The sequence below is a fragment of the Gekko japonicus genome, unplaced genomic scaffold (assembly GCF_001447785.1).
Source record: "Gekko japonicus isolate JY-2015 unplaced genomic scaffold, Gekko_japonicus_V1.1 scaffold36, whole genome shotgun sequence".
In the NCBI taxonomy this organism is placed as follows: domain Eukaryota; kingdom Metazoa; phylum Chordata; class Lepidosauria; order Squamata; family Gekkonidae; genus Gekko; species Gekko japonicus.
Genome location: NW_015164182.1, coordinates 651,823 through 662,207, shown reverse-complemented (window position 1 = coordinate 662,207; position 10,385 = coordinate 651,823). Strand labels below are relative to the sequence as shown.

General features: G+C 51.2%; 1 protein-coding gene across 1 annotated transcript; it reads left to right on the top strand.

The window, feature by feature from the left end:
* The first annotated feature begins 2,719 nt into the window (after window positions 1–2,719).
* Window positions 2,720–6,173, top strand: MARCKSL1 (MARCKS-like 1). The gene is made up of 2 exons (XM_015408085.1): window positions 2,720–3,062; window positions 4,637–6,173. The coding sequence occupies exons 1-2, from the start codon at window positions 2,958–2,960 to the stop codon at window positions 5,273–5,275; spliced, it is 744 nt and encodes a 247-aa protein (XP_015263571.1). The 5' UTR covers window positions 2,720–2,957; the 3' UTR covers window positions 5,276–6,173.
* The last annotated feature ends 4,212 nt before the right edge of the window (window positions 6,174–10,385 follow it).

Here is a 10,385-nt window from a genome sequence, read left to right as displayed (position 1 = left end):
TGGCAGCACCCCACAAACAATGCACAGCAAGGGGAAAAGGCAGATTGGCTCCCACCTTACTGGGAAAGTTTCTGGTGGGCCACTGCCCGAGGGGACACTTGCAAGCAAGACCTAGCTAAGACCAGTGGCCCCTTTGGTGCTGGCAGTGGTGCAGGATCTACTCAGCCTGGACCAGGGATATGGCAATGAGTGCTGGCTCACCCAGGACTGAGCAGAACAGTTCCTGCAGCCCCAAAGGGGCCACTTGGCTCCGCTTGTTCCCCAGGGCTGGTTTACCATCCCACTCCATCCCTGGCAAAGCATGGACGACAGAGGCCAAACCTTTCTCCTGGGAGGAGCAACCACAGCTGGCTCACTCCCCCCCCCGCCACTGCTGCCATCGGTGAGTCCAGCAGTGACAAAGAATCCAGAAGTCACCCCAAGCCACGGAGGGTGTTCTTTAGGCAGAGGGGAATCCTGAGAGACTGAACTAGCTGATCACAGGCTGCTCCACTACCGCAAATGTTGCCTCACCTGGATTAAACTTCAATTTGCAGATCCCTCACTGAGTCCCTAACTCCATTCAGATACTCATGCAGACACCAAGCTGAACTTCTTGAAATGGATGAAAATAAAAAGATCTGACTGGGTGTGTTCAGCATATGGATGCTGCTGCACTCCAACCAACAGGGCAATCTCCCCAGGGACTAAAAACACTCTGGGGATAAGCTGGACCCTTGGAGGCAAGGTAAAGTACAAGGGGAAAGTGGTAAACCCCTCTAGCATCCATCCCAGCTGGAGTGTAACCGCTGTGAGGCAGTGACTTCCCCAATCATCTCAGGCCTTCCAGGACAACACAATACTTAGTATTTATTATTTATTTATTTATTTGATTTATAAATAACAATTAGGATCCACATAAAATTATCTAAAACAATTCAGTTATAAAACAATTAAGTATCACAAGGTGCTAGCGATGATTAATTAATTACTTAGCAATGGCGTACTGTTTGGGGCCAAGAGGGATGCACAGAGGGTCCCACTCTCCTAGCTGAAGTGACAATTGCCATGCAGCTCAACTTCTGTCCTAGGCACATGCGGGTCTCAGCTTGTGACCCTATGGGTGCGTTCAGACGGGGGCTTTATATCGGTTAGGGTGCCGGTTCCAACTGTTGTACTCACCGGCGTTCAGACGGGGCACATCTGCCTCCTGTCCCTAACCGGTGTAAAGCCCTTTACACCGTTGCACTCTGCCACCAGGTCCCAAGTGGTGGTATACTGAGTGCAACGGTTGTAAATGGTGTACCCCTGCGTCTGATCGGTCTCCACCGTTCCACAGCCATTTCCGTCGGAAGCCTGAGGCTTCCGGCTTTCCCCCGCCCTTTTTTTTTTAAATTAGGCGATATGCGCTCGGGCGAAGCTTCGCCCTGAGCATTTGTTTAAAAAAAAAAAAGAGCCCTTAGTTTAACTTCCCAGAGGAGTCCGGGACTTAAGGGAGGCCAGGTTGGGCTTTAAACTTTAAAGGTAAGCCCTTACCTTTAAAGTTTAAATGTAATGGGGGGGGTTGAGCATGCGCAAAGATCGCCATTCTGTGAATGGCTGCCTATGCGCATGCTCAAACTGTGTTTTTTTTTTTTTTAAACTCACCGACGCCCGCAGCGTGTGAGCGAGCGTACACCGGAGGGATCCGCAAAATGAAGGTAAGTCTGATCGTGTTTATGCCGGCAGAAAGCCCCCGTCTGAACGCACCCTATGGGTCAGTACCAGGAGGGGTTTGACGACTTGTGAGGATTATACTCCATGGGGAACCTGAGTGATTTTTCCTTTGAGCCACCTTTGGAATGGTGGTGAAAAGTGCTGTTAAGTTGCAACCAACCTATGATGACCCCCCACTGGGTTCCCATGGCAAGCTGAGGCAGTTTTCCATTGCCTTCCTCTGCATTAGCGACCCTGGACTTCCTTGGAGGTCTCCCATCCAAGTACTAACCAGGGCTGACCTTGCTTGGCTTCCAAAATCTGATATGATCAGGCTAGCTTAAAGCCATCAAGGCCAGGGTACTTGGGGGGGGTGCTCCCCCCCAAAACCCTCGGTAACTTCTGTTAAACAGATGCTGCCTGGGAACCTTGGCTTTTTTGATCCCTTCCATCCATCAATGAAAACTTACCTGCTCTTGCTCTGTTTCCCCCCCCCCCCCCCCCCGCCGGACACTTCTACAGATGACGCTGATTTGTTGATTTTAAAATTTTAGCACGTGTAGTCTCAGACAGGCTCCTAGCCCAGACTGGCCAGGCAATTTAGGAAGGAACACTAAGCAAGAGACTTTGATATTGGTGCGATTTTAGGAAGGATATTGGCGAATTTAGGAAGGAACACTAAGCAAGAGACTTTGATATTGGCGCGATTTACGTCCCCATAAGCACGCGAAGGCTCATATTACACGCGAGGAAACACCTGCATTCCGCGGGATCGGGAACCCCGGCAACAGTGAGGCGACACACACTCTGCGTATGCTCAGGAACAATATACCGTTATCGCTTGGGGTTCAAGCCCCACCCCCACCCACCTGCGACGACCAGTCTCCCCCTGCGTCCCCGAACCTTTCCAGCGGCCCGCTTCGGCGAAAATTCAGGGAGGGGGGAGATCCCACCCCCGGCTGCGCCGCCCAGGGGGCGGTCCTCGCAGCGCCTGACTCCGCCCAGCCCGCCTTTGCGCCCTTATTAGCGAGCGGTTTGGCGCAGCCCAGGCAGTGCAGCCGTCGCAGCGCAGTCACGGAGGGTGCTTTTTGCCCCGCGGGCGTTGCGGAATTGAAGGGTGCCGGACCTGATCCTCGCTCCCTTTGGGGGCCTCCGCTCTGCCCCCCAGCACCGCTCGGATTTGTCTCGCTCGCAGCTAAGGGGGGCGGCTCAGTCCCTCCGACGGCCAACCAAGCCCGGCTCGGACGCCTCGGCGCGCAAGCAAGCCCTGCCTCGCCCGTATCATGGGCAGCCACAGCTCGAAGGCGGCCAAGGGGGACGTGATGGGCCAGCAGCATCCCGCCGAGGCGGCCGCCGGCGCCGCCTCGCCCTCCAAAACCAACGGCCAGGTGGGGCTTTCTTCCCCGGGGCGCGGCTGGGCGCCACTCGGCGGAGCCATTGTCTCGCTTTGCGGGGGGGGCGGGGGGAGAGAGAGAGATACCGATTCCTTTCCTCCCTTCGAAGGGCGGCTCCGGGTTGGGGTTCTGGGTTTGCCTCGACGCCCGTTGAACGCACGGCCATGCGCTGGTGATATTGGCCCCTTTTACTCGCCCCTGCTGGCATTGTGCGTCCTACGGGCTGGCGTGCCTCTGGCGCTCCCCCCGCGGGGGGTTGCGGAGTCTGGCCGAGACGGCCGCGAGGTCCGCCTTTGTTCGGCGCAACTCTCGGGCGAGAGAATCCCCCCCCCCACTTCCCGCAGGCTGTTGCAGAGCCGATAGCACAGGAAACAAAGGAAGGATCCCGGCTGGGTGGGGAGGCGGGAGCGCCGTGGCAGTCCCCTCGATGTAGCGGTCGAGATGGTCTTGGCTGTGTTTGGATCGACTGACCGGCGGGGGGGGTGGGGGAACACACCGCTTAGTGGTGCTTCGCTTCGCACGTGCAGTATGGGGGGAGGGTGATGGCTGTCGTTTCCTCTCTCTCCTTTTCGTTTTGCTCCCCTCGCGAGTAGAGTAGACTGAGTAGACTGGTTCCAGGAGCGGGGCGCAGACTGCTTTGCGAGAGCCTGCGCTCCGTGCTGCTGGCGGGTGCTTGCAGGGGGTGGGGGGGGCATTGCGTCAAATGCGGTGAGGGGGCTTTGCTCTCAGGTGGGGAAAGCAACCGGGAAGGCCCGCGGCGAGCCTTTTCCAGCAAGAATCGCGGGTCCGGAGCCTTCCTGTCTTCGCCTCTCTGGCTAATTCCGCCGCCCATTGTCGCCCGAGCCTCTCCCCGCCCTTTTAAAAACGTTGAAGGCGCTCGACGGACTGCGGGCGCCACCTGCTGGCGGTGCAGGACGGGTGGTGTCCGGCTGCCTTTTTTCCCGCCTTTGACGGAGGGCGCGGAGAATGTCCTGAAAAGGGGGGGGGGGGGTGCAAAGAGAAAAGGTCTGCAAAGTTGGAGTTGTGGGACGTGGCTAGTCCATGCTGGCGGGAGCAAGTCCCAGTGCGCCGCCTCTCTTGCCTCCTCAGTCTGCTAACAATTCGGTTTGAACCAGCACCCGCGTCTTAAGCAGGGTTTCTTACCTACATAGGCGTAAGATTGCTGCCTCTACTATTCGTTTGGGGGCCTGAGCCAAGATGGTGGAAGGGTAGCAGTGCTTTTGGCACCGCCAGGGTCCTAATTCCCCCACCTTCATCTGCCAGTGTGCTTGTGCTGAAGGGTTGATTTGACTGGTGTTGTGGCATTTGTGTCTGGGACATAGGAGTGGCTCTCTTCTGCAAAAGATGGGAATGACTCCACACATACACAACTTTGCAGTATGACCTAAGCTCAACTGGTGGTGAAATGCCTGATTTAGGGTGCTTGCAGGAGGGTGGAACAGCCAATTGGTACCTGGTAGCAGAGCCACCCTTGGTGAAGTTGGCATGATTTTTGAGCTGGTTGGTACCTTGTGCATAAGGAGAGCTGTAACCTGGGAACTAACAAATCTTCTGCTCTCTTTCCTCAGGAGAATGGCCATGTGAAAGTAAATGGAGATGTTTCGCCCAAAGCTGATGGAGAAGCTGCCCCCCTCAATGGCAATGGGTCTGCCGAACCAGTTAAGGAGGAGCCCAAGGTGGAGTTGGGCAGTGGGGATGCCATTGAGCCGGCACCAGTGGCCGAAGGGGCAGATGCCAAGCCAGAGGCAGCAGCCCCTGCCTCTGGGGCTACCAAAGAGACCCCCAAGAAGAAGAAGAAGTTCTCTTTTAAGAAGTCCTTCAAGCTGAGCAGCATCTCTTTCCGGAAGACCAAGAAGGAGACCAGCGACGCTTCAGCCGTCTCCTCTCCCGGTGAAGAGCAAGGGAAGTCAGAGACGAAGGGGGAGGAGAACACAGCCTGTGCTGCTGAAGAGACGGAGGCAGCCGGCACAACCAAAGAAGCAGCCCCCGAGGAGAAGGCTGTGGCCCCAGTCGAAGCCGCCCCTGCTGCCGAGGCTCAACAGGAAGCAGAGGCCCCAAGGGAGGAGGGTAGTACTGGGCAAGGGCCCAAGGAAGAAAAACAGCAACCTGGGGAGGATCAGGAGGACAGGAAGCCGGAGGAGACCTTGAAACCAGGGGAGGCCGAGTCCAGTCCTGCGCCTGGGCTTCCTGAGGCCAAGGAAGAATAGAGCCACCTTGTTGTGCACCTAACTTAAAAACAAAAACAAACTTTTTCGTGCCATCCTTCTCATTCCAGTGACCCCATGGAATTGCTGCCTTGTTCACAAAACACCATACACACCACACACATCTTTCCCTACGTTCAGCATAGAACTGACAAGCTTTTTCACCCCCACCCCCCTGGTTTTCCTTTTTTCCCCTTTTCCCCATTCCTTGTCAGACACTGTAAAGCAAAAAAGAAAAATGCCACTGGGATACTTTTGGTACTCTGCACAGCCGCTGTTGCCACTCGGAGTGAGCTTCCTTAAATCTTAAGACTGTACGGAGGAAGACTTCCTGGACGTAACTGGAACTTACTCAGTTTAATGAGAATCCAGATATTAACACCGAGTTCTGGTCTCTTGGATCTTCTGTTTCTACTAATCCTCAGAGCAGCTCCCCCCCCCAAAAAAGTCCAATAAGCCAGCAACCACTGTTCTTCAAAAACAAATGGATATTTCTCTTTTAATCTTTCTCAGTTTACATTCCTGGTTCTCAATTCCTTTAAAAGTATTTTGTGCTTTTTATAGAAACCAACAGTTTAAAAGCTAATCTGGTTAGTTTTTTATAATGTCTTGCTATTGGCTTAAAACCATAAAAACGTGTAAGTCCACTGTGTTTAATTTCTCTTCAGAGGGAGAACTTCTTTGGGGTTTGGGAGGGGGGACTTGGAGGGGCAATGGGAGAAGGGGTGGGGTTGGGAGATTACCAGCTATACGATGTGGGATGTTTTTTTGTTTTGTTTCCTTGTCTTTGTAAATAATTTTTTAATGACCCAACTTCTGATCTGCATTTTTCTAACTCCTAAATAAAAGTTGTATGGGTCTTATTGTAACATTTGAAAGGAATAAATGGTGACTCCCCCTGCCCCCTATCGGTTAGACTTGGATCTTTTCATCCTTTGCAGGTGAGTTCCTTATTCCACTGGTTAGGTGGGCAACGTGTTGTCTTAAAAACGAGCTTAATCAATGCTTCCCCCAATGCCTAATTAGGCCTGGCAGATTAGAGGAACATTATGCATCTGCTCAGGGCCCCCTCTGTCCCTAGCTTTGTGTGTTCCAGAGTTAAGCCCTTGTGTTTCATGTATTGTGACTAGCAGGGAATTGCACTTGGAAGGAATGCACGTACCACTGCAGTTTCACAATACGGAGGGTTTATTTAATTTATACCCCACCTTTTTCCAGTGGGGGATCCAAGGCAGTTTACATAATTCTCCTCTCCATTTTATCTGAACAACAACCCTGTGAGGTAGGTTAGGCTGAAAGTGACTATGGCAAGGGAATTGTAGAGACTTCAATATTAAGCTAGTCAGGTTGTACTGATCACTTTAAGCTCTTTTATCTCAAAACCCTCAGCCTCTCTAACCTGACTTTGTTCTAATAGCCCTGTGAGCAGTAGAAAAGAGTCCAGTAGCACCTTAAAGATTAACAAAATTTGTGGCAGGGTATGAGCTTTTGTGAGTCATTGCTCATTTCTTCAGATAGCCCTGTAAGATAGGCCAGTCTTCCCAAACTTAACATACTCCAAGCAAATTCACTGCAGAGTGCAGCCATTTTGGCTAAATCTCCAGCCAAGTACTTGAAGCCTATAACTTGTTCTGATAAACCTCAAACTCCACCTCAGGCTTGTGTGTTAAAAGCTGTGGTTGTTAGCATTGAACTTGCCAAAGGTGTGCCCTGATTCTGTATCCAGAATGGGAAGTGTACAGAAACTAACCATTTCCTAGACACATGAAAGTTCTATGTGTCTTTAGTACTAAAACTTGTGTTTTATGGCTAGCCAATAATGGTGTAAGCTTGTAGTCCCTCCTCAGATCTTTCATTTAACCTTAATGCTTAAGTGTTGTCCAACCTGGCGTTTCTGTATACCTCCCCTCCCCCCCAATAAACAGACTAGTTTTGCTATCTACCTTAAATACTGAATTTGCAAAACTCTAAAGGGGGCCAACACCCACAGCTAAGTGGCTAAAACACTGAATTCTTGGGGCAGGGCCTGTTAAAATGGGCTGCTTCTCTTCCCCCCCCCAAAAAAAAAATTGTGTGGATGTTGGAAAGTGGCAGCACTTAACCATTAGCACTCCCTGGCCTGAGTTTGAATGGGGACCATCTTTGCCTAAGGGAAAGCATTGCCTTGAGCTCTGTGGCCGTCACAGATTAGCGATGCTGCCAGTCTTATGCACCAGTAGCTTGACTTCAAGCAGCACTGTGAAAGGTGAGGAAGGAAGCAGCCTCTTTGAACAAATTAGCAGTGAGAAGGAAAAAGGGTTTTGTAGAACCTGTTGACTAGCAGGGTTTCAGTAGGAGCTTCTGAGAGTGGGTTCTAAGCATGACTATTTTTCATCAGGCAGGAACACTCCAGGAATCTTGTGCAATTTTTCCATCGTGGCCGTTAATGTGTAAGAGGTTGGCTTGGTGGCAGTGCATAGCCCAAATTTACGTAGAAAGCCAAAAAGGGTACATGTTCGTAAGCTAAAACTTGCCAGGTGTGCACGGCTGAACTGTGGATGCAGCATCTCATTTTTATTCAGGCATGGGAAAGGGCATGTTCATACCCTCTTAAGCTATAAATGTGATTAAGTGATTATACCTCCAGAGGACAAAGGGAGTGCTATCTTACCTTTGCCACATTTGGAAGAATGCCACACCATTGAATTTTAATACTGAAAAGTAGGAAGGCTTGGATGAAACATCTGTCTCTTTGCCCCAAAATATTTTTCATGCCCTGTTGACATAGCAGGGCTGGTGCACACAGGTATTTTGGAGATCATGAGTAACATGTGTTGTCATTCCCTATCAAGTTTCAGGTGCTCAGACTTGCATATGCATAGAAAATATTCCCCCTCAATCTTTCATGGTCAAGGAGCCTTGCTCCATGTTGAAGTTAGTGGCTGCAGTGCACAATGCTAATGTGTGGGATGCAGTCACTGCCACAGCACGATCACTTGGTTTAAAACCATCTTGGACTGATTGCTGGGTCTTCATCTGTGGCTCTAGAGGCACCTCCTATGTTCAGCAGTTGGCCTCCTGGGGGATACACTGCAGAATGGACAGCGCTGGTTGTTTGTGAACACCCCAAAGCAAGTGGCTACTAGCTGTTGGTAATGAGGGTCTTTGGTCTAATCCAGCAAGGCCATTTGTATGGCAAGTGCCCATTTGCACAGAAAGAACCCCCCCCCCCCTTTCTTGGCAGCCACTTCTGTTCCCTTTTCTGAAGTGTGCTTGCACATGAAAGCTCATACCTTGAGAATTAAACTTTGTTGGTCTTAAAGGTGCCACTGGACTCAAACTTTGTACTTCTGTTCCCTGCAGGGCTAAAGTTCATTTCCTGGATTGGAGGAAATGCTGGTTTGAGTATCTAGGGGGAACCAGTAGCCAGGGTAGCTCCCCCTGGCAGGGCTTAAGAGACTGCAGGAGGTGCACACACACTATCACTTCTGGCTAGGACAACAAGAAGGCACCTGCATCAGTCATCCTGCACAAGGGAAGAGAGAGAGCAATGTGCCCAGTTGAAACTGCAGAGCTCCTGCTGTACAAAACCAGTTGCTTGGCTGGCTGGAGACCAATGTTCCCTCTAAGCTGTGGAGTCCTGTGAGCAAAAATTCTACTTTGTGAGATCCTGGCATTAAGGTTGTGAGCGAGCGATTGGGCTACTGCATACATTAGTTTGCTCTGGAGCCGTCCTTCCTGAGCTAAGAGAAAAATGTGTGAGCTGGAGGCTAAAAAACTGTGAGCTAGCTCACACTAACTCAGCTTAGAGGGAACACTGCTGGAGACTGGGGACAGATGAAGCCCTATTTCAGAACAAAATCCATGAGCCCCTTGAGTCTGGAGGGTAGAGGCAGAGAAAGGCTTCAGCCTCTAAGGACCGACCCAGAGCCCAGACTCAACAGGTAGCAAGTACTGTTCAGAGCTGATGCCTCTGGCCCTCTCCTTGGAACTCAGCTTGCCCCCCCCCCCCCAATCTCTTGTTGGTCGGTAGATTGAGTCACTACTGCCCTGCCATAGGTTCACTGTGCAGTATTAGCAGAAAAGGATGGTCCAAGATGAAAAGGGGCCTACAAGACAATCCTTCAGCAGCTTTCATCAATTCACACTCCACAACTCATTTGAAATGTAGAAACATGGGGATAAAAGTAGTAAAATAAAGCCATGTAATTCACTCTTGCCTAACAGAATTTGAATGGTGGTTTTCAAGGCAAGAGGCAAACAGATGGTTTGCCATTACCTGCTTCTGTGTAGTGACCCCGGACTCCCTTGATGGTCTCCCATCCATGTATTAACCAGGGCTGACCCTGCTTGGCTTCCACGATCAGGCTAGCAGGGCCTTTCTATTTTGTTTAAAGAAAGCTCCACCAGCAGGAACCTTCACATGAGGAAGGCAGCTGTACTAGGAGCCAGTCGGGAGAAGCTCTCTTAGTGTGGGCTCCGCAGAAAGCAAGAGACGCCCTCGGGGTCTGCTACCCAAAGTGGAGGAGGGTGAAGTACATGCCTAAGATCTCACCACGAGGGCCTCCCTCAGAGGGGGTTTTTGGCCACAGAGCAAAACTTTCTTGCTTCCCCACCATCCCCAAATGCTGCTGCTGCCTGGGTCCCAAGCTACCCCACCCCAACAGCTTGAGGAGTCAGAGGTCCGTGGGGGGGGGGAATCTGTGAAACCTGCCCACCCCTTTCCCCCATGGGATCCAAGTCTTTGTGTCCATGCCAATACTGCATCCTGCTCCAAGGTTTCAACCTGCTGCCATTTTGAAAGACAGTGCACCCCACCCACCTGGGTATCTAGTAGCTTTTAAAAAGGGTAGCAGTACTCTTGGCGGGTGTTTGCCGGGGGCGGGGGGCTGGCTGGCTATAGAAAACCTGACTGAGCTTGGAGCTTGCATTTCATTCTCTGATCTCTCTACTGCTGGCAAATAGTGAACAATTCACCACCCAAACAGAGAAACAGACTGGTTTTATTACAAAGATTTTTTTTCTTTCTCCAAGAAAATGAAAATAAAAAGTATCTTTAAAAAAACCACAATATATATATCTCTTCCCCAAACCCTTCCCCCCCCAAACGCACAAATACAATGATCTTTCATTT